At 52.6% G+C, this 25,897-nt stretch overlaps 1 protein-coding gene across 2 annotated transcripts; it reads left to right on the top strand.

Annotated features, from left to right (window-relative positions):
* The first annotated feature begins 1,930 nt into the window (after positions 1-1,930).
* On the top strand, positions 1,931-20,889 carry MYO1A (myosin IA). 2 transcript variants are annotated; one of them, XM_074374573.1, is made up of 28 exons: positions 1,931-2,185; positions 3,735-3,868; positions 3,977-4,092; positions 4,353-4,447; positions 4,620-4,724; positions 4,915-4,961; positions 5,090-5,153; positions 5,354-5,452; positions 7,449-7,552; positions 7,668-7,815; positions 8,285-8,403; positions 8,484-8,570; positions 9,915-9,980; positions 10,123-10,227; positions 11,497-11,559; positions 11,761-11,961; positions 12,128-12,354; positions 12,707-12,907; positions 13,171-13,264; positions 13,720-13,869; positions 13,980-14,048; positions 14,506-14,580; positions 18,270-18,404; positions 19,137-19,243; positions 19,601-19,733; positions 19,848-20,000; positions 20,148-20,275; positions 20,547-20,889. In XM_074374573.1, exons 2-28 carry the CDS (start codon positions 3,749-3,751, stop codon positions 20,671-20,673), a joined length of 3,138 nt encoding a protein of 1,045 aa, XP_074230674.1. In that variant the 5' UTR covers positions 1,931-2,185; positions 3,735-3,748; the 3' UTR covers positions 20,674-20,889. The 2 variants fall into 2 exon arrangements, with proteins under 2 accessions (XP_074230674.1, XP_010944583.2); XM_010946281.3 differs by having other exon boundaries at positions 3,694-3,868.
* The last annotated feature ends 5,008 nt before the right edge of the window (positions 20,890-25,897 follow it).

The following is a 25,897-nucleotide window of genomic DNA, read 5'->3' as shown; positions in this document are numbered from 1 at the left end:
TATACAATACAGTAAAATTCACCAGTTTTAAATTTTGCTGAGTTTTGACAGAGACAGTTGTGAAATCACCACCACAGTCACAACACAGAACATTTCCATCACCCCCAAAGATTTCCCTCGTGCCCATTACACAGACTAGAAATCTTAATGGGAGAAGGAAGGGCCCTCAGGCTGGAGGGAGACCAGTGAGCTCCAGCTGCTTCTGTGTTGCCTGGGAAGCAGGAGATCACATCCCGCGTCCCCTGTGCCTCCCCCCAAGCCTGGGAACGCTCTTGACAGGTCTTGAAATCCCAGCTGAGCTGGATGTATATTTTATATCTTGTTAATTTAGAGTGTTCCGTTCATCCCAGTTTGCCCGGAACTTTCCTAGTTTCAGCACTCCAATTCCCACGTCCAGAGAACCCATCTCCAGTCTCAGACAAACCAGGACACTCGGCCCCCAGCTGTGATGTTCATGCCACTGTTCCTAAGCTTGAGGTCACCGTCCCATTTTAGAGTCACTTCTCTCATGTGAGCACACAGGAGGCACTCAGTAAATGAGAACGAGTGGACACAGATACAACCCCAGTTGTAGGCAGCTGCAGATTCCTGGCCTGGAAAACAGGAGACCTGGGTGCTGGTCCCAGCTCTGCCAGGTCTGCAGTGGTGTGATCCTGAGAAAGTGGTTTCTCACTCCGGGTCTGTTCCCTCCACTGCAAAGTAAGGGGTCTTCAGTCCTTTCTGCCTCTGCCGCTGTGGTGCTGCTCTTCCTGTACGTGGGATTGTATGCTGATGGCACTTCCACTCAGCTTCCCCCCATCTTTTCCTTGCCCTTCCGCCCTTCAAATACATATAGTAGATCAATAAATTATGTAAGGGCAGGTTGGTAATGGAACTGCTGATGGGCCAGGCTTATGCAGAGTGCTTCTGCGAGAGCAATAGAGTTTGGACCTTGAACCAAGCAGCCGTGGCTGGGAGTTGGACAATCAAGTCTGCCTTCAGCTAAGTGTTTGTAATGACCTGATTTGCTCTTTGTGCATACCTTGGAGGGAGGATGCTGGGAAGAGGGAGCCTGCTCTTTAGGAATTTCCCTGCGTGGTTGAGGGGGTCCCCTGGAAAACAGAATTTCATAAGCTTCTTATCTATCAGAGGCAACCATTTCTAGCTGGGCTAGTGCTCAGGAAACAGCAGCCTAGGGTCTTACTCAGTTTTCTAGCACAGAAGGATTAACCTGGGAGATACTAGGACGTGGGCTGGAACCTTGGGCTGACTTAGGAGCAGGGAGCTGCATTTTGTTTTTGGTTCTGTCACGTACTGTCTGTGGAACTATGGGCTCGTTGTGTCACCACTCTGAACCTCAGTGCTTGCTTCTAATTTTCCTTTTTAATGGAGTGATTCTGCACTGCCTACCTCACGGGGTGGTGTGATCCAGGGAGATGGTACAGGTGGGAGTTCTATGAAAATGAATGAAACAAATGTCAGGTGTTACCACTAACTTTAGTCTCGGGATCTGTATGATGGGGTCTGATTCATGGAGGGAGGGAAATGGAAATTTCAGGGTTTTGTCCACTTAGTTCTCCCAAGAAATGTCATTAACACCCTCTGAATCCCAAAAAGATAAGAAGGGTAGGTTTGAGGGAGGTACTATTTCTTTGCTTGAAAGACACCCCAGCCTACCTTCCTCCTTGGCAAAGTTCCTGACTTCTTGAAGAAGCTTTTCCTTGGCTATAAAGTCTGCTCCTTCTACTCTCATTTCCAAATTTTGGGGGCAATGGAGCAAGAGCTCTTCTTGAACCCCTTGGCTAAGTCCAGCCAGATGCACTTTCCTACCTAGAGGGAGCTTTCTCATGTAACTGAGCATCTCCCTTTTGGGGCTTCAGGCCTTTGAAGGGTTAAGTGAGCCACACCCTCAGCGGGAACAGCCTCGGACTTTGTGCTGAGCAGCCGTCTCTGGCCTCTCCTGGCTTGACTGGTACAGGGAGCCCTGGCTGGAGGAGGCAGCACAGAGGAAGGTCAGAAGCCTGGACACTGGCAAGAGGAGGGCAGTCTCTTCCCTCTCTTCCCCAACACCATGGACAGCTCCTGTTAACAAGGACACCTCTCACCCTTGGGGCCTGGGACTCCTTATGCTGCCTTCCTGTCAAATTTGGATTTCATCCACCGTTCTCCAAGGGACACTGAAGTTACACCCTAGTTCCAGTGTTGGGTGAGTCCTGCCTTGACCCGCCTCTGCTCCTCTTTTCACAGTTTTTGGTGCCCCAGGTGGGGGCTGTTTTTTCTCCCCTTCCCCACCTCCAGCCAATCCCATTCCCCTCAAGTCTAAATCCAAAGAAGATGCCTTCTCCAAGCCCCCTGCTTCTGCTTCTCACCCTTTCCTGTCAAATTATTTAAAAATAACTTTGTTTGTTTGTTTAAAATCTGGAAGATGTGGGATGATAATAGTACCTACTTCATGGGGACAGTGTGAGCGTGAAATTAACTAGTGCGTGTGAAGTGTTGAGAGCCTGCCTGCCCGCAGCAGCTACTCCTGTGGCTTCTGTGGTTTGCAGGAGACTGCTATTAGTGCTCTTACTGCTCCCTCAGCTGTGCGCTTACAGGAAGTGACGAGGGCTCTCGTCTCCTGGAGCTTGGAGAAGGCAGAGTGAAGGGAGAAGGAAGCCTGTGCGCCCTTGCTCCGCTTTCTCTTCTGCTTCCCTCCCTTCCCCCACTCAGGTTCTGCGCAGGAGAGGAGGATGTGGCTCTTCTATTCCTGCTAGGGAGTGGCACTGACCATTGTACTAACAGTTCTGTCCTACACCAGGTGACCCTGCCTGCTCAGTCCCACAGGGGAGCCGAGGAGGGCTGGGCTTCCTCCTCAGGGAGCACCTGTCACGTGCCTGCTGCGTGGGGGCTGAGCCCCGCAGTGTTCCCTGCCCCCCTAATTCTGCTCCTCCTCGCCCATTCCCACCAGCCACTGAAACGCTGGGTGTGTCCCCCTGGGGCAAAGTCCTTGCCAGAAGGTTATAGGCATGGGTGTAAAAGCTGGAAATAGAGAAATAGGGACAGAAGTGTAGACACATCCAGAGGTCCTGACAGCTACTCGCTTGTTGGGGAAACAAACCTCATTTTCATTTTCTTTGGGGGTATTCCAACATTCTATGGAGGAACGCCCGCCTCTGTCCTCTAACTCATCACCTTGTCCAGTCCCTGTTCAAAAATGAATCTCACTGTAACAACGAGAAAGGAGGAAAGACTTTGGAAGAACTTTTGAAATGGGTATGCTGGATTAGGTGACTGAAACGGGCAGTGAGAGGTTGGGAGTTGAGAAGGAGAACTGGGGACAAGTAGTCAGGGAGTCTGGACCCCAGCCAGGCCTCAGTGCAGGAGGAGGGAGCTTTCGGTGCCTGGCTGTGGCATGAAGCTTACTTTCGCTCTCCTCCCCCAGCCCCCTCTCCTGCAAGCACAAGAATGCTCCCTAGTCACTGCCTGCTGGGTGCCTTCTCTACCCTGGTGGTCGGAAGCAGGCGGTCCTGTCCCACCCATGCTCCACCCCCACCAACCCTAATCAGGGAGCAGAGGACTCCCCCGCCTGCCCGCGGTGGAGTTTCTGCAGCCTCCCGCAGTTAGCCTGGGCTGGTCTGGAGGCCTCTCCCAGGCTGGAGGTTGTCTATAGGGCCCAGACTTGGGGGAGATAAAGGCTCTCTTAGATCCTTCTGCCTTCCTCCCTGCCAACAGTTACTCCTAAAGCTGAGCAGACATCAACAAACTAATTCCAGGATCAGTAGCTCCTATGGACATGGCTTTCCTGGAAAGTTCCATTGGGGTGGAGGACCTTGTACTCCTGGAACCCCTGGAGGAGGAGTCTCTGCTCAAGAACCTCCAACTGCGCTATGAAAACAAGGAGATTTACGTGAGTGCATAGGGGTGCCCCTGACTGTGGGTGTGTGGCCAGGGAGTTCACGTGCCTCACCCAGCCCCCACCCTTGCTCACTCCCTTCGTCTCCTTCCCTGGCTCCAGACCTACATTGGGAACGTGTTGGTCTCAGTGAATCCCTACCAGGAGCTGTCCATCTATGGCCCGGAGTTCATTGCCAAGTACCAGGACTATACCTTCTACGAGCTGAAGCCCCATATGTGAGTTGCGGGGCTAAGGGCAGGTGACAGGCCCCAGCTTGCTATGATGAGACACCCTAATTTCCTCTCTCTTTTCTCATGAAGAAGGTTCTCCAGCTTCCCTTTTTCCCTTGGTCCTCTGGAGGCCCCTTCCTAGGCCTGTCGCTTGCCTGGGTCTGGTCCAAGTGGGGAGGGTGAATGAATCTTGGGGCTCGGGGCCCGGTGAAAAGTGGTGTCCGGACTGGCCCCGCAGTAGCCATCACCCACTTCCTCCCCGAAAGCTATGCACTGGCAAACGTGGCGTACCAGTCACTGAGGGACCAGGACCGAGACCAGTGTATCCTCATCACGGGCGAAAGTGGAGCCGGGAAGACGGGTGAGGCGCCGCTGGCACTACCCCCTGGTCTCTTTCCAAGCCAGGCCCAGTCCTGCCCTCAGCCCACCTCCTGAAGTTCCTTCCCAGTTTTTCTGACTCCGAGTGGTGTGAGGTGCCGGAGTGAGGGCGGTTAAGGGCTTGGTGGGGATCCACGTGAGGGTTTCTCTTGCAGAGGCTAGTAAGCTAGTGATGTCTTATGTGGCGGCCGTCTGTGGGAAAGGGGAGCAGGTGAACTCCGTGAAGGAGCAACTGCTTCAGTCAAACCCAGTGCTGGAGGGTAAGAAGTCCAGGCTCTGCCCCCAACACCCCCACCCCACCCTCCTGCCCGTGTTCCCCAAACCGCTGTTCTCGTTCAGCCTGAAAAATCGGAGATTGGCATGAGGACCGGAGGACCTTCCCCCTTCCCCTTGCCTGGAGTCCCTCTTCGCCCCTCAGCCACCTCACTTCCCCTCCCCTCGTCTCTGCAGCTTTTGGCAATGCCAAGACCATTCGCAACAACAACTCCTCTAGATTCGTGAGTGGACGTCTCCAGGCCTGGGAGGAGAGGGCGGGGGCGTGGGGGGGAGGAGTGTGGTACAGATCCCCCCTGAACAGGGTGATGAGGCGAGGAGGAAGCAAAGTCTCTCTCTCTGGTCTCTGAAGGGCAAATACATGGATATTGAGTTTGACTTCAAGGGATCCCCCCTCGGTGGTGACATCACAAACTGTACGTGCCTCCCCATCCCACTCACCTCCTCTCCCATCTGCCCCACGGCGCCCCTTTCTGCTCATCTGCTGCTGTAGGCGGGAGGAACGTGAGGCTGCCAGCCTTCCCAACCACTGCACACACCGGGGACGAGGCAGGATTAGGGGGAAGCTGCGCTGTCCCGCAGGTCCTCAGAACGTTATTTTTGAAATCTCTGCCAGATCTGCTGGAGAAATCCCGAGTGGTGAAGCAGCTTGAAGGAGAAAGGAACTTCCACATCTTCTATCAGCTCCTGGCTGGAGCGGATGCTCAGCTACTGAGTAGGTGCCTACCCCCGACCCTGGCAGAGCATCCCAGCCTCCGTGAAACCCCCGGAACCCCGGGCCCCCTGGATCCCTGCAGCCCTCTTCCCTCAGTCCTCACCCTGAACCTCATCCGCCCATTGTTAGCAACAGATCCCTTGACCTCTGTGTTCTCTTCCTTTTCTGAGGTTTTATTGCTAGGAATAAGCCTTCTTGCCTCTTCCTTGCTCTTATTCCTCTGTCCTGCCTGGGTTCTTTTCCCAAGCTGGCTTCAAAGATAGAACACTTATTTCCATCTTCCATCCTTCCCTATCTTCAATTCAAGGGACTTTATTGGATAGCTCAGCAGGAAATCAGGCAGGGTATTATGAGTTTTCAAGAAGTTTCAGTGAGCTCTAGTTGACGTTGTCCTGGGGCTATGTTTGCCTCACCCAGGACCTTGTCCCTGATTTGCTCTTAGACGGTTCTGTGGAGGTTCCACTTGCTCATTCATCAAACATCTCTTGAGCACCTACTGTGATTGAATGTTGTGCTAGCTTCTAAGGATACAGATATGACTAAGACATGGACTTTGTCCTTGAAGAATTTATAGTCTTCTGGGGATGGCAGATACGTGGACAGCAACATCACAACACGGTGTGATCAGTGCCAGTAGACCCGTGCAGTTGGCTATAGGAGCAGATGGCGTGGAGTGCCTTGCCTTGTCCTGGGGAAGACACCATCCCAGCCTGGAGGCTGGATGGGCCTGAGGTGGCTCTGTGTGGGCAATACTGCAGGATCTGATGGAACTTAAGGCCTTGCCAGAGTTTCCCCTTCCAACCCTGGCTCTAGCTGTGGGCATTGTGGGTGTCTGGACCCAAGAACCTGTGGTCCCTTTGGTTTCCGGTTATTTTTTGTTGGACTTTTGCCTATCTTCTTTCCCTCTTGGAGATCTCTAAGGTTCAAGAGTTCCCGCAGGTCTCATCCTCCCTCCTGGCTTGATAATCTTGCTTGCATTCAATCTGTCTGAGTCATAAACACTAATGTCTTGCTCTGGCTGATTCTGTCACCCACTGGCTTATATTGAGTCTGGGTGGAGCCTCCCTGGTGTCATCATCCCAGGGCCTTTTGGAATCATTCTCCATCCAGAAACCCCTCTTTAGCAGGCTCTTGTTTCAAAATTTATGCCTCAGGGGAAGCTGCCATCAAACTGGAGTTTAAGGGACAGGCCCTGATTCTCAGGTCATTTGAATAACAGATAACTGACATCCCTCAAGCTCCATGATTAACCCACTCCTTCCCATCTCAGGGTAGCAGCTTTGACCATTCCCTCGATTCATTTCTTAAAAAGAAAAAAGTTCCTGCATGCCAGCCAGGCACACAGAATGCAAAGATGAGAAACACAAGTTGTTCATTTGTAGGAGGGACAGAAAAAAACAAAGGCTAGCCCGTGTGATGTGGTCTGGGGTAGAGATGCTCCATAGGAGAGCGTAAGAAAGCCACTGGGCTCAGCCCCACAGCGCCAGAGAAGACTTTCCAGAAGAGGGTCAGGGTTGGGGACTGTAGCACCTGCCACTGTGTCTGTTCTCTGTGGATGAGCAATGAATGCGCCACCCTGGGCCGAGGGTGAGGGGCTGAGGCTGGGGTGGGGGGGGATGCGTGCTCACCTTCCTTCCTCACCTTCGTCCTTCCAGAGCCACGAGACCTGAGGAGGACAGAGGGCTCGCTTATTTGTTTTTATCGTTTAGAACCCTGAAGGTGGGGAGAAGAGTAGAATGAGGCTTTTCGTTCATAAAAGTTGAGGAAAATCTCAACCATTATGAGCACCCAAACCTTAAACACCACTTTAAGATGTGGTCTGTCATCCTAGGTATTAGAGGTCCCAAACAAAAGAGGCGGGGGCAGAACTTAAAACAAAAATGGCTCCTTTGAATAAATGAACGAGCCAACCTAGGGCAAGGGCTGTGAGGGTCTAGGCTGGAGGACTTGAGAGCATCTGTGTACTAACCCTCTTCCCTCACTCTGGCCCTCTCAGAGGCCTTGAAGCTTGAGCGGGACTCGAGTGGCTATACCTACCTGAACCGGGAAGCGCCCAGGGTAGATGGCATGGATGACGCCTCTAACTTCAAGGCCCTCCAGGTGGGTGCCCAGGCTGGGCCCTGAGGCCGTGCCCAGAGTCCAGGCTCTGGCTCTGAGAAGGAAGGCATTGGACTGGCACCACAGTTCAGCTTCGGACTTCTTTTCTCTCCCCAAGAGTGCGATGATCGTGATTGGGTTCTCCGAGGAGGAGTTCCGGCAGGTGCTAGAGGTGACGGCCATGGTGCTGAAGCTGGGGAACGTGGAACTGGCAGATGAGTTCCAGGCCAATGGGGTACCAGCAAGCGGCATCCGTGACGGCAGAGGTCTGCGCCCAGCCAGCTCCCAGCCTGCTCCCCGAATCTCCTGCTACGATTTCTGTTCTTCCACCAGCTCCAGTGTAGTCGACTTCACTCTGATTCAGTCCCCCTCTGCTCGTTCATGAGTTCTTCCCCATTTGGAACTCCCTCTGAGGCATACTGAGATGAAGTTTTGACATTTGCTAGACCTGGATTCTAGGACCTTTCTGAGTCTTAGTGAATTCTTTGCAAAAATGGAAACAATTACCCCTATTTCAGGAGATTCTCATATTAAAGTTGATAATGCACGCCATAAGTCAAGAGCTCCCTTCTCTCCTCCTCCTCCCCAGATTTCTCCCGGGCCATGTCCTGAATTGGCTGCAAGGACTTCCCCAACAAGACCCAGGAACACTTATCAGCCCTCCCTCCCTCCCTCTGTCCTTCCCCTAGGAGAAAGCCCTCCCTTAGGCCGTGTTGTGTTTCCTCATCACTCCAGGTGTTCAGGAGATTGGGGAATTGGTGGGTTTGAATTCAGTAGAATTAGAGAGAGCTTTGTGCTCAAGGACCATGGAGACAGCCAAAGAAAAGGTGGTCACTGCACTGAGCGTCATCCAGGTAAGGGGCCCTGTGGGAGGGGGGTGATTTCTGAGCGTGCTCCGCGGCTGCCTCGCTAACCAGCCGCCTCTGCCCTGCAGGCCCAGTACGCTCGTGATGCTCTGGCTAAGAACATCTACAGCCGCCTTTTCAACTGGATAGTGACTCGGATCAACGAGAGTATCAAGGTGAGAGACTGCCCTCCTCCTTCATCCCTCCTGCCGGCCCCGCCTTTCTTGTCCTGGCCACCGGCCCCATACCTCGGATTCTGAGATGTGAACACAGTAAGGAGGATCTTGTGTTGTTTTTGGAAACATCTCTAGTTTTTTATTACAACTGTCTGGATCCCCTACTTACCAGCTGTCTGGCCTTTCAGTTTCACAAAGATTCTGAGCCTCAGTTTCCCGATTTGAAAATTAGGCACTAATGCCTACCTGTTTCACATGCTTTAGTGAGGACCAGATAAAACTATGTACGAGGTTACCATATAACCCAACAGGTCCACTCCTGGGTATATAGCCAAGAGAATTAGAAAGAGATGCCCACATAAAAACCTGTGCACGAACATTCTTAGAAGCATTATTCATAATAGCCAAAAAGTGGAAACAACCCAAATGTTCATCTGCTGATAAATGGATAAACAAAATGTCGTCTATCCATTCAACGGGAAATAATATGGCCACAGAAAGGAATGAAGTACTGATACGCGCGCAACATGGATGAACCTTGGAAACGTTGTATAAAAGAAGCCAGACACAAAAGGTCACATTTTGTAGGATTCCATTTGTATGAAATGTTCAGAACAGGCAAATCCATAGGCATGGGAAGCAGGTCAGTGGTTAGGAGAGGGGAATGGGGAGTGGCTGCTCATGGGGATAGGTACAAGATTTCATTCTGGGATGATGAAAATGCTCTGGAATTAAGTAGTGGTGATGGTTGTACACCTTTTGAATATACTAAAAAACCCACAATTGAATTGTATACCTTTAAAGGGTAAATTTTGTGGCATGTAAGTTAGATCAAAATGGAGCTATTTAAAAAAAATTATGTATCGGAAAATGCCATCAATTTAGAAGCTATTACTGGAAGACAGCAGGGCAAAACGGGATTTGAACCTAGATTTGGGTAAGTGTTTAGCCCTTTTGGAATCTGATTTTTTTTCATCTATAAAATGGGAATGATCATACCTTATAGGGCTATGATAAGGAGTAAAGCAATTAGAACACAATATTTTTTGTAAAACACTCTACAAATATAAGGAATGGTTATTTTCCTGAGAAGATCTTCTGTCTTTCTACTTTGTACCAAGGGAGCACAGTCCTGGGAACTATTTGCATCTTCCTTTTCGCCCTTTCCTCCCTTTTCGTCCTTCAGCATATTTACAGAGGAGGAAGGAGAAAATCATGCCAATTCCTTGCCAGCCTGGTCACGCTCTCCTGAGTTCTGTCTGAAGCCACTCACATCCATCCCAGAAGGGCCTGGCCTGGCGTGCAGAGGGCTGGTCCTCAGATTTATCTTTTCCTCCTCTTTAGGTGGACACTGGGGAGAAGAAGAAGGTCATGGGGGTCCTAGATATCTACGGCTTTGAAATATTGGAGGTGAGAGAGCTTCAGCGGCCTTGGCACCCTGCGTCCCGAGGGTCAGGGGTGACAGGCTCAGAGAGGGGAGGCCGGGCTGAGGGCGAGGGAGGGTCTTGGGCTGAGCTGGCTTCTCTCTGACCTGTGTACCCTTTCCCCCCAGGATAACAGCTTTGAGCAGTTTGTGATCAACTACTGCAATGAGAAGCTTCAGCAGGTGTTCATAGAGCTGACGCTGAAAGAGGAGCAAGAGGAGTATAAGAGAGAGGTGAGCGGAGCCTCCCCTGCTTCCCGTCTCTCAGATGGCTTCCAGGCGCGTGCCAGGTCTTCCTCCTGCATCACAGTTGCCTCTCAGTTGTCCCCAGGGGGGAACACCAAGAACAAAAAATTTCCTTTGCACAGCTGGACTTCACAGTATCGTCGAGAAGCCCTATTTTTCTGCTCTCCATCGCCAGGTCCCCATCCTCCCACTCCAGGCCAGGCGAGGAAGGGGGCAGATTGATGGAAGGGTGTCAGGGGCGGGTGCGGGTCTGGGAGAGTCCTGACAAGAGTGAAGTGACAGCTGTGCTTGGCCTAGGGCAGATTTAGCCAAATTTAGAAGGGACATTTCTCCTGGGCTTGGCACCCTACTGCAGCCCTTTCTGTGCCCTTCTCTGACATCTCCGAATCCTCTGTCTCCTCTGGGCCCAGGCTAATGCTGCCACCCCTCCTTGTAGCACCCAGAAGTGCCCCATGGCTCAGAATTTGCGCACTCCTTCCCCTGGTCAGCGAACACTCCTGTTTTCTCTGGCCAAGTGCTAGAAGAGCTCTCTGATTGAGCTGATTCCCTCCGAAGTGTGAATGGCTGAGGCCTTACTCATACAAAAGCCTACCAGGGACGTTCCCTGTGCACTCTCTGGAAATGACTGTGGCAGAATTTCAGGCAGTGTGATCACAATGTGTGGAAAAGTTTTTCCAGTTGTTTTGTATGTTTTTATTTTAAAAATTTAAATTATCAAATAGATAATACATTCCATGCTTCAAGATTCAAAAGGCTTAAAAAGGTGTATACAGAAAGGTCTCCGTCCCACCCCGCCCCAGCCTCCTAGTTCTCCTTCCCATCTGGAGGCAACTGAGGTCGGCCTCCTTCCAGAGGTCTTTTATGTGTAGTCAAGCCAATCTGTAAATATATTTTCCCACAAAATTTATTCCAGTAGCAGTGAACACACTCTGTCGTACAGCTTGCTTCCATCAGTTAACAAGAGACCTTTCTGTATCAGTCGTAAAGATGCCTTTCTTCAGCTACATGGGATTGTAAGGACATCGTCGTTCATTTAACCAGTTGGGGAAGTTATTTGGGGGATGAAGTGGGGGGGGCAATTTTACTTAATTCCATTTCGCATTCCCTACAGACCTGCGGGGGCGGAGGGAGAGAAAGGCTTGTTTTCCCCCACCACACCTGGGAATGGCCTGAGCCTGAGCGGTCTGGCCCTTCAGTCGGCAGGAGCTCTGCTGCCTGCAGGCCTGCTCCATGTAAGTTGTCGCGTCTCCCTCCCAGGGCATACCGTGGACGAAGGTGGACTACTTTGATAATGGCATTATCTGTGACCTCATTGAGCATGTGAGTTATCACTCTCTTATCTCGGGGACCTGCCCTTCCAGACTGCCTGCACTTTCTTCACCTGTCTCCCTCCCTCCCACCCCACTTGATAACGATGGTAAAGAGGGCGAAGGATGCAGTGGGGGCAGAGGGGTGGCAGTGAGGATGTGGACGTCCTGGAGGACCAGGTCCAGGCTGGGCTCATCTTGTTCCCCTGGCCAGAATCAGCGAGGCATCCTGGCCATGCTGGACGAGGAGTGCCTGCGGCCTGGGGTGGTCAGTGACTCCACCTTCCTAGCGAAGCTGAACCAGCTCTTCTCCAAGCATGAGCACTATGAGAGCAAAGTCACCCAGAACGCCCAGCGCCAGTATGACCACAGCATGGGCCTCCGCTGCTTCCGCATCTGCCACTACGCCGGCAAGGTGATACGACAGGGCTGGAGGGTCAAGGCTAGGGCCCGGGCCCGGGCTGAAGACAAGGGGAGAGGAGCTGGGGGTAGATGAGAGCTGGAATACTTCACAGGGAGACTGGGAGGGTCAAATACTGGACAAGGTCAGGGCTCCCAGACCAAGTACTATTTCTCTACAGGTGACCTACAACGTGAACAGCTTCATCGACAAGAACAACGACCTGCTGTTCCGGGACTTGTCCCAGGCCGTGTGGAAGGCCCGGCACCCCCTCCTTCGGTCCTTGTTTCCTGAGGGTGACCCCAAGCAGGCATCTCTCAAACGCCCTCCAACTGCTGGGGCCCAGTTCAAGAGTTCTGTGGCCATTCTAATGAAGAACCTGTACTCCAAGAACCCCAACTACATCAGGTGACACGCTGGGCCCACCGGGGAACGTGCTGTATAAGTGATGACATGTGCGGGGTCCATGCACTGTAGAACATGTCCACGTGGGGCGGTGTCTGGAATAAGGGTGCCAGAGGCCCTTTCCACATGGGAAACAGAGCCAGCTGAGGAGCTGAGAGTCCTATAGCAGGGAGAGCGTCATGGTCAGGTAGGACCCATGCTGTACTGAGTGAAACTGGGAGGGCTGGTGTGTCCGCTTCCTCTGAAGATTTTCAGCTAAGGGGAATGTGTGCAGAACAGGGTGTCGAGACCAGGTTGGGCGACACAGGCAAGGGTGAAGCTCCTGCAGCCGGGACTTTGCCCCGCCTCCCGCCAGGTGTATAAAGCCCAACGAGCATCAGCGGCGAGCTCAGTTCTCCTCGGAGCTGGTGGCCGTCCAGGCTCGGTACCTAGGGCTGCTGGAGAATGTGCGAGTGCGACGGGCAGGCTACGCCTACCGCCAGGCCTACGGGGCCTTCCTGGAAAGGTACCGACTGCTGAGCCGGAGCACGTGGCCTCGCTGGAATGGTGGAGAGCGGTAAGATTCAGTGGGAGACTGGGGAGCAGAGCGGGGCAGTGCAGGGAGACTCTGTCGGGGAAGAGACCAGGCATTGCCTTGCACGTCACTGAAGCTCGGTGAATGGATGCTTGGGGAGGTGAATTGAATGTTTACTTTTCGGAGGCTCCTAAGTCTGTTTGAGCCCTGAACTCTCCTCCCAGGGTGAAAGGGGGTAGGGGAGAGGTGGAAGGGGACCCTCCCCTGGGATGCCCCTCGGCAGCTTTCCCCACCTGCTCCTGTAGGGAGGGGGTCGAGAAGGTCCTGGGGGACCTGAGCATGTCCTCAGAGGAGCGGGCCTTTGGGAAGACGAAGATCTTCATCAGAAGCCCCAAGGCTGTGAGTTGGAGAGTGCCCTTATGTTTGGTGGGACTGGAGGGTGGAAGAGTTGGAGAGCCCGCCTGAGTGAGAGGCGGCGGGGAGGGGAGCTTCTGTGACCTGGAGTGGCTAGTGGATGAGGAAGTCCTCTCTGCTGGGACTTTATCCCTGGGGACTGAGTCCTTGGGTTCCTAGCCTGCCCGGATCCCTGAAGTTGGGTGTGCTTGCATTGCTCGTCTGTGTGCCTCTGCCTGAAGCAGGACTCCTTGAGGGTCAGGGTGTCTGAGTTTCCAAGTCATAGTACAGTTCCTGCTAAAAAGTTAGAGATTAGTAGATGCTTATTAGATAAATGAATGAATAAAGGAATAAAGTAAGAGGACAAAGGAATGATCAAATAAAACACTGGTTGGGAAGCTTTTGGTGCTGTAGGGTTCCCCCAGGCCAGCCTCTCCGTCCCTCCTTCCACCTCTCCACAGCTTTTCTACCTGGAAGAGCAGAGGCGCCTCCGACTCCAGCAGCTGGCCACGCTCATACAGAAGATGTACCGGGGCTGGCGCTGCCGCATCCACTACCAGCTGATGCGCAAGAGCCAGATCCTCATTTCCTCCTGGTTTCGGGGCAATATGGTACCAGTTGCCCCCAAAGTCCCACCTGCCTCACTCTAATAGGAGAGTGGGAAGTGGGAGAGGTGGTTCAGGAGCGGGAGGCTTTCTAACAGGCCCATTGTGTTCTGCAGCAAAGGAAGCGCTATGAGAAGATGAAGGCCTCAGCATTGTTGATCCAGGCTTTTGTGAGAGGGTGGAAGGTAATGGGGAAGGGGAGAGGGGCTTCCTCCCCACACGTGGGTCCTTCCCCCACATGGGTCCTCCTGATCCAGCTGCTGGGGGTTGGAGGGGACCGCAGCAGAGAGTGAGTTCTGCCCGCACCTAGGACACACCTCTGTGTGAAGGTTCGTCTGTGTCTGGGTGTGTTTCTGGGTCTGCTCCGTGCGTGTCTGGGAGTGGATGTATGTTGGAGAGATCTGAACATACACCTGGCTGTGTCTCTGCTTTGGCAGCAGAGCTCTGCCTTCTGCTTTAGCTGTCTTCCTCGTTGCCAGCTTGTCTGACTTTACCCGCTCCCTCCAGCTTTAACCTCAGCTCTTTATCTTAATCTATTCTTTGTGTGGTTGACAAATAGTAGAACTTCTTCTAGGTTTGTCTTCTCGCTTCCAGATAACTGTCTATCTTTACTTTGGCTCCTTTCTTGTATGTTCCTGCCAGGCCCGCAAGAATTACAGAAAATACTTCCGGTCAGGGGCTGCTCTCACCTTGGCAAATTTCATCTACAGGAGCATAGTAAGTGGTAGGGGTTGAGGGTGGGAGTGGGGCGCTGAGGAGGGAGGGACAGGTTTGGAAGAGGAGGTATGTGGGGTTCAAGAAGAGGTGACTCGGAGCTTTTCCCCAAGAACCTCCTCTGTCTGCAGGTTCTTAAGTCCTAGGAGAAGAGGGGATGGGGCAGCAACCTGCAGGGAGCAGGATGCAGTACATCAGGACCCAGGGGCAGAATCAGAGCACGTTTTGTTTGGCATGAGTGGACCCTGCAGGCACCCTTGTGTCTGGAAAAGGTCCCAGCACACCCACCGACTAGCCCGTGGTGAATAGGGCAGTGGAGACACTGGTTCTGGGTGGTTAACTATAGTTGAAAAGGCTGAGCCTCATTGAAGAGCAGAGTGAGGACACACACAGGGTTAACTAACCCAACCTCCCAAGGTCCATTTTAGGGTTAGGGCCTGAAGCTGGAGGAATCGAATCTTCCTTCTAGCTCTTCTGAAACTATAGCAGCCAGGCTGCAATTGAATCTCAGGAAGGATCTTAATTCTGGAGAACTCAGGTCAGTGTGGGCAGGAAGAGGCCAGGACCAGGCCTGGACATTCAAACAATTACCAGTGAGAGGAAAACAGGGGCAGAGGGGGTGATTCCTAGAGACGTGTATCTGATAGCAGCGGCGCTTCTGGGGAGTGTCACCAGGAACCCAGACAGTAGAGAGCAGCACTTCCGGTGAGGACCTGGGAAAGACCACAGAGAAGGAGGAAGGGTGGGAGAGCCTGGACAGAGGGCTGGGGTGAATTAGAACTGACCTGGACTGATCAGATTCCTAGCAGTTGTTTGGACTCTGACAAACTATGCTCATAAAGACACGAGACACATTTGCTGGAGCTCCTCTCTGCTGTCAGAGAGGCGAGTGGAGGAATGGGGGCTCTGGGCCTCTTCACTGCTTCCGTGAGCCTTCGCTGTGTCCTCCTCCCCCTCCCCAGGGAAGCTCCATCTTCCTAGACTTCTGTTGCCTGAGCTCTCCTCAGGCAGGCTCCAGCGTTCTGCCTGCCTTCCCAGAGCGTGTGCTCTCTTGCTGCATACCTGAGACCCATAATCTGACTCCGCTCTTATCTCCTGAGTGACCTCTCTTCCACCTTTTCTTTCACCTGTATATTATCAGGCAATTGCTAAATGTCACCCTAGGAGCCATTGGGTTTATAAATCATATGCACTCTGGAAGTCTGCATGCAGGGGCCCACTGGGCATTAATTGCCCCAGGGTTCTGACTAGTCCCTAGTTTGCCATTGCCTTGCCTATAACAAATGCTAACACCTACTATTTTTGAACACTTGCTATGTGCTAAGCTCTTTACAAGCATTAACTCTAATGTTTTCAACAACCCTGTTGAGGTAGGCCCTTATTTTATTGGTAAAAACTAAGGCCCAGAGAGGCTGAATAACTTGTAGGTGTCCCACAGCCGATAAGTGGTAGAGCTGGGATACAAACGATTTGCCTTGAATTTTAACCACTGCCTATGAAACCCACCTCCACCCTGTCCCACCACCTACACACACTACAGAGGCCTGGGCAACCAAGGCATCCACGGCTCTGGGTAGCCCTAGGGGCAGGAGGGCTGCACAGAGAAAAGTATAACTTTCTAGATCTAGAAAAAAAACAAACAAAAAAGAAAACCCTCAGAAGCTCCGCATCAGTTGGAACATGGGGGATTCTGGGAGATGTTTATTGAATTAAATCAAACCAGGCCAAGGACTAGGGACCCCAGGGGGACTAGACCACGCCCACTGGGCCTTTGTAGGGGAAGATGCAAAGAGCTCGGACAGTTCCTGGAGAGTCACCGCAGTGCGCTGTGTGCTCTGCCTTTTTCTAGTTTAGTTTTTTTAAACTAATGTCTCAGTAAAAAGTTGTCATAAAAATTCCCCAAATGTGGAAGTGTTCAAATCATTTTCTATACTTCCGATAATTCTGTCCCATAAATAAACAGGGTGCTAGGTGCTCCCCGGGTTATAAAGACTTAAAGAGTCCTTGTTCTAGACTGAGGGAGATGAAACAGAGGCCATGTGTGAAACGTGATTGGATCCAGGATCAGGAGAAATAAAAACAAAGCTAAAGAGGACTTTTAGAAGTTTATAAAGGACGTTAGCAGAGATTTGCCTATACACTGCTGTTGGATGAGTATATCTATTAATGCTAATTTTCTTGGGTGTGGTGATGGAATTGTGATTGTGTAGGAGAATGTCCTGGCTCTTGGGTAATACACACTTAAGTTTTAGGGGAAAATGTCATGATAACTGTAGCCTACTTCAGGATGACGTGGTGGCCAAGATTCGTACAAATGTATGTATAGTGTGTATTTATATATTTATATGCATTTGTATATGTGCGTGTGTGTTGAGAGAGAGCACAAAGGGCAAGATGTTAACATGATCGTTTGGTGTGTTTAGGTGAGAAGTATATGGTAGACAGATGTTCGTTGTAATGTTTTTTCAACTTTTACACAAATAACAAATATTCCAAAATAAGAAAGTAAATTGTACTAAATTTTAAAAATTAAAAATATTACAATTAAAAAATCACAAGTCACTTTATCTCACTCTTCCACTAAAATCCTCAAATGATGTTCCATTTCACTCCAAATAAAAGCCATACCAAATGTCCTTACCACAGCCTACAAGGCCCTTCATGATCTGTCCACCCAACTCTCTAATCTTATATCCTCTTGGACACTTTAGTCCAGTCACACTGGCTTGCTTTCTGTGTCTGAAATATGCTACCACTCGTTCCTGTCTCAGGCCTGCTCTTTTGCATCATAGCGTATATAATTATCTGAGATTACACTCTGTTTATTTCCTTGTGGGCGCTCTCATTCTTCACCCCTAGTAGAATGTAAACTAATGAAAATAAAGACTTTGTTTACTCTGTTCACCACTGTGTCTCTGTACCTGGGACAGTGCCAGGCACACTCAGGAACGTTGTTGAATGGTGAAAAAATTCAGGACCTGGGATCCTGACTCCCAAGGACTCACTGTTCAGAAGAGGGAGAAGATTTCCATGCAAATAACAGTAGCACAAAAACAGAAGTATAGACAACCTGCTGTGGGGCTTCTAATAAAGGAGAGACACCCCTGGCACAGGGAATCTGGGAGGACTTTGAGCTGCATCTCAAAATAGGTGGAACCGGGGTTGGCAGGGTGGAGCCGAGAGCGCATGAGCTGAGGCACAGAGCGATGAGGCTGGGCGGGGGGCAGGGCAAGGCGCCGTCTGGTTGGTGTGCCAGGGTGACGCAGAGGGTGCCCTAAGCAGGGGACCTCGCATGCCAGGCTGAGGTGTTGGGCTTGATTGACCGCTCGCTAACACAGACAGTGGGGCTGCCATCTGCAGGCAATTCTGAGCTGAGGGGAAAGGAAGCTATAGGAGTGAAACATGGAAGCCAGTTTTCATCTTGGCCCCTCCCACCTCCCTACCCTGGTAGAAGGTATCTACCTGGAAGGAATCCTGTCTCTTCTGTCTCCCATTTCACACTCTTACTGCCCAGCCTCAAGCCTGCGTTCACACTGAAAGATCAGGAGGCGACCCCCTTCTGTCTCCTCAGCTCACCTTTTGCTTCTCCCTGTGGGAGGCCTTCCTCCTGGAAGTGGTGGGACTGGGAGCGAGCTTGCCTGACAGGAAGTCTTTCTTATCATCCCACTCCTGATCCCCTGCCCCCAATCCAGGCCCAGAAATTCCTACTGCGGCTGAAGGACAATTTGCCGTCTACCAGTATCTTGGACAAAACATGGCCAGCTGCCCCTTACAAGTACTTCAGCACGGCCAACCACGAGCTCCAGAAGCTCTTCTACCGATGGAAGGTGAGCGGGGCACGGGCAGCCTCTCCCGGCCCCCAGCCTCTTCCTTGCTCATTTGTCTTTTTTTTCCCTCCTCCCTCTGATTTTCCTCTTCTGCCTCCCTCTTCCACTTAAATTTTTTTTTAATTGTGGTAACATAAAATTTACCATTTTAACCACTTGTAAGTTTACAGTTCAGAGACAGTAAGCACGCTCACACTGTTGTGCAACCATCACCACCATCCATCTCCATGCTTTTTTTCCATCACCCCAAACTGAAACTCTGTACACATCAAGCAATAACTCCCTGTTCCCCTGTCCCCAGAACCTATAATCTACTTTCTGTCTCTATGAATTTGACTATTCTAGGTACCTCATATAAGTGAAATCATATCACGTTTGTCCTTTTGTGTCTGGCTCATTTCACTTTGCATGGTGTTCTTTCTGTTTAGGAAATACTTTTGAGCACCTGTCTGGGGCTAGGCCTTGTGCTGCGTGCTGGGCACACAGCCCTCATGGGGCTTGTATTTGACTGTTTCCATCCCATCCGGCCCTCCAGCTTCCCTTAGTCCCCCTCCCCCTCCCCAGTGCCCCTCCAGTCCCTGCCCTCTCTGAAGTCTCATGTCCTTGTCTCTTTGTCTCTTTTCTTCTCTAGTTTCTGCCCCTCTCCTTCCACATGTTGGTGGTCTCCCCATCTCCTTCCCCAGCCCTGTCCTCTTCCTCCATGACCTTAGCTTCTTCCTCATCTCCTCACAGTGCAAGAAGTTCCGGGATCGGCTGTCCCCAAAGCAGGTAGAGACCCTGAGGGAGAAGCTCTGTGCCAGCGAGCTGTTCAAGGGCAAGAAGGCTTCATACCCCCAGAGGTGAGGGCCTCCCTGACCCTGTGCAGTTTCATCAGACCGAAGAGAGGCTTCCCTCGGTGGGTTAGAGCAGTGGCTCTTACATTTAGTGTGATCAGCATCACCTGGCCAGCTGGATAACAGCCAGATTGCTGCACACCCTCAGAGTTTCTGATTCAGCAGGTCTGGGGTGGGGCCTAAGAATTTTCCTTTCTAACAAGGTCTCAGGCGATGCTGGTGTTGGTCCTAGACCATGTTCTGAGAACCACTGAGACAGGATATGGTGGAGGGTGGGGGAAGGGCACAGGAGGCCTGAGATGGGGACTCAGAGAGGGAGGTGCAAGCCCTTGTCTCAACTGCTTACCTCCTGTGTGCCCTCAGTGTCCCTATTCCGTTCTACGGTGACTACATTGGGCTGCAAAGAAAGCCTAAGCTACAGCAGCTGAAGGGTGGAGAGGAAGGGCCTGTTCTGGTGGCAGAGACTGTGATGAAGGTCAACCGTGGCAACGGCAAGGTGAAGGCCTACATCCCATCTCCTCCCCGAGGCCTGATCCAGAGCCTCGGCCAGGTAGCTGGAAGGGTGGGGACTAACCCCCACCTTTCCTCCCCTTCCCTGTTCTGTCCCTAGACTTCCTCTCGAATTCTCCTCCTGACCAAGGGGCATGTGATTATCACAGACACCAAGAATTCCCAGCCCAAGACTGTCATTGCGCTGGATAGCGTGGCCAGGGTGTCTGTCACCAGCTTCAAGGATGGGCTTTTTAGCTTGCATCTGAGTGAGGTATCAGAGCTGGGTGGGGGCAGGGCCTCAGACTGGAGAAGGCGGCGGGCATGACGGGGCTGGGGCTGAGTGGAGACCAGACCTCTCCCTCTGGGCCTCTGATGGAGAGAAAATGAATCCACTCCTGCTATTTTTCCCCTCCCTAAGTTATCATCAGTGGGCTCCAAGGGGGACTTCCTGCTGGTCAGTGAGCATGTGGTTGAACTGCTTACCAAGATGTACCGGGCTGTGCTGGATGCCACACAGAGGCAGCTTCCAGTCACCGTGACTGAAGAGTAAGGCCACGAGCCGGGGGTGAGGGATGGCCTGGGGCAGAGGACCAAGCTGTTGGTCATTGTGACCGGGGAAATGTGGGCAGGCAGAAAGTGAAGTGAACAATGTCAGGGCAGGGCCACCCCAGTTCTCTGGGGCCTTGAGTCTTCTGACATAGGGGGCTGGTGGGGGAACGTACTTGCCTCAAGGAGGGGAGGGGAAGCCACCGTGAAACTACAGAAGGGGTGAGGGGAAGAGGGCACTAGCTTTGCCTTTCTGTCTGTCCCGCTCCAGGTTCTCAGTGAGGTTCAAGGAGAGCAGTGTGGCTGTCAAGGTCATCCAGGGCCCTGGGGGTGGTGGGAAACGTAAGCTGAGCTGCAAGAAGAAGGGGAGCCGTTGCCTGGAGGTGACTGTGCAGTGAGGAGGCGCAGCAGTTTCTTCCTGCTGGACAGGCACCCCCCACCTTTGTGGGAGGATCTCGTGTCAAACTCCTCTGATGGGGAAGGGGCTCACAGATTGAAGATCCCCTGAAGAGGACATTGCTTCTGCCAAACGTTTCCAAGTCCTTCCTCCAAACTTAGCTTCCTCCCACCCTCAGCCTGTTTGCCCACTAATAAAACAGGAGATTTGGCAAAGATTTGGTCAGTGTGGATGAGTTCCTGTTCCCCCATCTTTTCACTGGCTTGTACTTAGACCCTCTGCCTGCCTCCCTTTCCTCTCCTCAGGCTCCTTGGAGCCAGCTAATGGAGATAATAAGAATGAAAGAGAAGGGAAATTTTCTCCGGGCTCCTTGACCGGCTGAGCTCTGGCTGGGTGGGGGGGGGGATGGTGTTGGAGAGACTGGGGTGGGGGCGGGGCATTCGGGGATGGGGCTCAGGTCGCAGGTGGCCAATGGGCTGATTCATTAAGTGTGTCCCTGGAGGGAAGAAGTGAGGATCCCGGTCTTGGCAGGAACTGGGATCCTTTGGAGATTTAGCCTGAAAAGATGCCTAAGGCTGGAGGGCTCCTGTGAGCTGAGGTGAGCTGGGGAATGCAGGGTCCCCTGCGCTGGGAGCTCCACAGCCCCCGCCACCCCCGCCTCAGCACTGGGCGTCATCACACCTGCCCCGTGGCACCCCTTCCTTTCTGTGCCCCAGAGATGCTAGGCTGCTGCCAACTGTTATCTTGCTAATCACAGCTGGGGCCTGCAGCTGGTGGCACTTGACGGTGGTGGCGGGGGTCCTCTACCCCGACTCCCCCATCCCTGTGACTGACCTCTTCCCTCTTGTCTTCATTTATTTTCCCTGTGTCATCATCATTGTTCCTTTCTTGGTTTCCAACTGTCTCACACCATCTCGTTCCCGTTTCTGTGTGCTCCGACTAATGTTAATATGTAATATTTTGTATAATGCTTTAAATATCCTCCCACTTCCTTCATATCTGTTACCTCATAGATTCTGTCTTGTCTCAGCCTCTCCTACTGTCTCTACCTTTAGGGAACAGGCAGCTCCTATGTTTGCAGTAAAATGTTGATCTGTGCTCTGAGAGAGCGGACAAATGGCTGCCTTTGTTTCTGTCTGGATGGCTCTGCCTCCTTCCACCATCTCTACCTTCCCTGCTTCTTCCCTGTCTCCACTGAGCTCATGTGCCTTTGAGGCTGGGGTCCTTCTATCCACCTTCTATCGGCTTCCATCGGCAGGCAGCTCACGCCCCAGGTAATCGTGCTGGCGGGAGACCTGATTAACTCCTCGTCTTGCCTGCAGATTAATGTTGCTCTCAGAGCACAAGCAGCCCCGTGTTCTGGCACACCCGGCTCTGAGCTGAGCTAGGACCCAGGGAGGCATCTCTTGCCAGCAGGCGAGGGGCTAGGGCTGTCTGTGTCCTGAGTTGGGGGTAGACAGGCTCCGGCCACCCTCCTCCCATCCCCAGCAGCTCCCCCCATCCTTGACTTCTCAGAATCAGGACGAGAGGGGGGTGACCAGAGCCTGACCGCCCCCGCTCTCCGCCTCGTCTCCTGCTCCCAGGGCCCAAATTGTCGTCACTTTCCCAATGAAGTGTCTGGTCATTTTCAGAAGCAATTTCAGGAGAATATGCAGCTGCTGCTCCCTACCCTGCTTTTCCTTTTCCAGCAGGGCTGAAGGCACTGTCAGCTCTCTGGGCTGGGGGCTGAAGGGGCACAGGCTGGGGTCCCTGGTCTCCCTTCTGTCCTCCCCTCACAGTCATGTGGATGGATGCTAGGTTGGGGAAGGTTGGGGGGGGGTCCTCTCTTCTTTAGGCTCCCATCTCTCCCTTCCTCCTCTGCTTTCCTGTCTCTTCTGGAACTTAGGAGTATGTGTTTTCATCCCCTGAAAACTACAGGGGCTCAGTTTCCCCACCTGTGTTACAGGGCTTGAGTTGACTCCATGACAGTGGGAGAAGCTGAGGTTCTGCTGCACTGTCCCCGTCGCCCTGCCAGTCCAGCTCTCTCAAAGTCTAGATTGAGTCTCTGAGGGCCACAAGCCATCCTGCATTCCCCTAGACCCCCTGAGGGGCCATTATAGCATCTCTCAGCACAAACGAGCTCTAGCTCAACCCTCCTGGCTTGGCCCGTTTCTTCCACAGGCTCCGTTTCTCATGCTGTGGGTTGTCTCCAAGCTGTGTGCTGGCCGCAGGGCTCAGGAGGACCAGAAGCTGTCATCCTTCCATTCTTCACTGGTATCTTCCTCGAGTGTCACATGTGGCCCTGGCCGCTCCCTCAGCACCCCTCCAGGATGTTGAGAGGGTCCACATATTGCACTCAAGCTGTGCACATGGTGGACATATGCAGGCCATCTTGTGTTCACAAGCAAGTGCTGGGTCAGCCTGCATCTTGACCCCAGTGGCAGCTGACTAAATGGTCTCATCTCAGCAAGTCCTTTCCTGGCCTCACCTCCAACCTGCCCCAGCAAAAAAGAGGCGGAGCTCCAGAGGAAGGGTCTGCCAGGGACCCTGCTCCTCTGGGCTAGTGACAGTTAGGGCCTGAGATGTGGCCCAAATAAAGAGGAAGTGTTCAAAGGGAAAAACACCCAGGTTCTCTGCAGCTGCAACACCCCCTTTACATGCCATTTGCATATGATTTGTGGCAAGGTGAGGCCCAGGCTGCCCCAGCCCTCTGAAGCCTCCCTCCTTCATCGCCTTTCGGATTTAGCTTAGCATCAGCTCTTTCAAGTCTTTGCTAATCCCAAAGATCAAGGGGTGATCAATTCTCTCTGCCAATCCCTTGCTCCCCCCATCCTTGGCTCCTGCCATCCTCCGTGAGATGCCTCAACATCAAAGGACATTATTCATGGTGGACCTTTGCTGAAGCCTTGCTTCCCTGGTGCCAGGACTTGGGGGCAGGGGTGGATGGGTGGATGGGTTGGTGTGGGGAGGGAGGCTGACGCAGAGATGGGACCCGGGAGGCTTTAGTCCCTAGCCCTCAGTCTAACACGTTCCTCCTCCTGCACCCCCAACTCCAGCCTGCCCAGCTTGGACCTCCTTTTCCAGATTGTTAGGGGAGGCGGGGAGGTGGGAGATGGTTAGGCCCAATTAGGAACAGCACCTGAGCTTCTCAAAGGTGTGAGCCAGTTGTGCCATTTACATGTAAACAGCCTTCAGCTTCTACCCTTCATCCTCCCAAAGGCTCCCAATGCTGGGCCCTGGGCCATGGTCGCCCCACACATCCCTGCAATTAGCTGGGTAATGGGGCCCCATTAGCCCCTCACATAATAAAGTGGCCTTGAGACCTAGCTGCCGCCCTCTGGGGTGAACGTGGGGCCCTGTGCAGCCAGAGTGACTTGTCCTGGGGTGGGTGGGGTTGTGGGAGGGGGGAGACAAACATTTCAGGACCCTGGCACCGCCGGAGAGGATCTATGGAGGAGCCACACTGTGGGCTGGAATGCAGGAAGCTGCACTCAGGCTTCCCTTTTCGTTTTATGAATAAATTTTTACTGAGCATCTATTTTACGCCAAATACTATAGAGCTAGGAATCCAGTCACAGACGGATGAAAGTCCTTGCCCTTGTGATGCTGACATTCTAGAAGGGGTGGGGTAGACAGACTGTAAGTAAAACTTTGATGTGTTTGATGTAATAACTGCATGAAGAAAAGAAGCAGGAGAGGGTACGGAGGATGCAGTGGTAGTAATTTAAAATAGGGTGGCTGGGGAAGGCACCAGTGAGCAGGAGTCTTCATAGTAAATATGCAACAGAGCTTTGATTCTCTTCCCAACCCCAAGATGCAGAAAAGCACAAGGTCCCAAATCTCCAGGTCTGTTCAAGAGGTGGACCCCCACCCCTTCTGGGAGACTTAACTGTTCCCTTACTGGTCAAAGTTCAGACCAGTGCAGTAAAATGGAGGGGAGGTTTGGAGTAAGAAAATCCTGAATTTGAATTGGTTCTCCAGTAGCTGTATGTCCCGGAGCATGTGACTGTACTTTTTGAGCCTCAGTTCCCTCATCTGAAAATGGGAATATTTCCTACTCACACGGCGGTGGTGATGAAAATCAACTGCATAGCTCTCTGCTGACGCGCCCTGCAAATGTTCAAACCCCGCACCCATCATAGCGAGTGGCGACTGCTCTAAGGCAGGCTTTCACTCTGCCTCCCCCGGTCTCTTACAGCAGCGTTTTTTCTTTCTGGGTCTGCTGGGATCCCGATCCTGACTCTGACTCTGACTCTCCCCTGGGGCTCTGCGTTAGGTGTGAAGTGGGTAGAGTAAGGCCCCTGCACTGCGGGGCGTGAACCGGAGGCTTGCAAGTTCAGGGGAGAAGACGCCCGAGCTGCAGGGAGACAGATTAGAGCGGGAAGAATGTAACTATGAGGAGAGAAAGAAGCAATGAAGAGACCAGTGCTGGAGCGGGGGCGGCGAGGGTAGGGGGACAGCTCAGGGTTGTGTTCTGTTCCTCCTTGCAGAGCTGTCAGCAGGCAGGACAGAAGTTAGAACCCTGGAGGGAAGCAACTAAGTTAGGCTGAGTCAGAGGTCAAGAAGTGGCGTGGGAGGCCAAGGGGGAGGCATTAGCGCTAGGGTGACGGTGGAAGGAGGCAGACGCTGGAGGTTTCTGCATTCACTTGCGGGGAGAAGTACTGACCCTCCACTGGTCTGAGGACCAATGGGGTGGGTCAGCTGCAGCTGGGAGGAGGGCAGAGGGAGAACTGAGCACTGGAGGGGATGCCAGCCTCTCCTCCCGATCCTCAGGGACCTGAGCTTGGTTGTCCTGCTGGTGGGAGGGCTAGAGAAACACCTGCCAGAAATTGTTTTGGCCTGGCAGTTGAGGTTGGAGGTTTAAAGCAAGGGGCTGGTGGGTGGACAAGGAGGAGAAAAACCCCAGGGAGTTAGCTCTGGCATGGCAATTTTGTGACAAACCATACGCAACATCACTGCTTAGCGTGCCCAGTTCAGGGGCTATTTGAAAGTGGGCTGCTGGATAGCCCCGGCTCAGTGCTGGCTGGGTTTGTGGGGGGTGTTTGTGTGTGTGTGTGTGTGTGTGTGTGTGTGTGTGTTGTGCATGCGTGTGTGTGTGTGTGTGTGTGTGTGTGTGGCTGCAGCCCATATCCCCATTCCCCCCACCAGCCTCCTCCTCCCTTCCAGCCACCCTGGGATTGGTGAGTCTCAGCCCCTCCCCCGGCTCCCCCAGACCCTCCCAGAGCCTTTATCAGGGAGCTGGGCCG

Source organism: Camelus bactrianus, chromosome 12 (assembly GCF_048773025.1).
Source record: "Camelus bactrianus isolate YW-2024 breed Bactrian camel chromosome 12, ASM4877302v1, whole genome shotgun sequence".
NCBI lineage: Eukaryota > Metazoa > Chordata > Mammalia > Artiodactyla > Camelidae > Camelus > Camelus bactrianus.
Note: the sequence above shows the minus strand (reverse complement) of the source record. Positions and strands in the feature narration are given on the sequence as shown.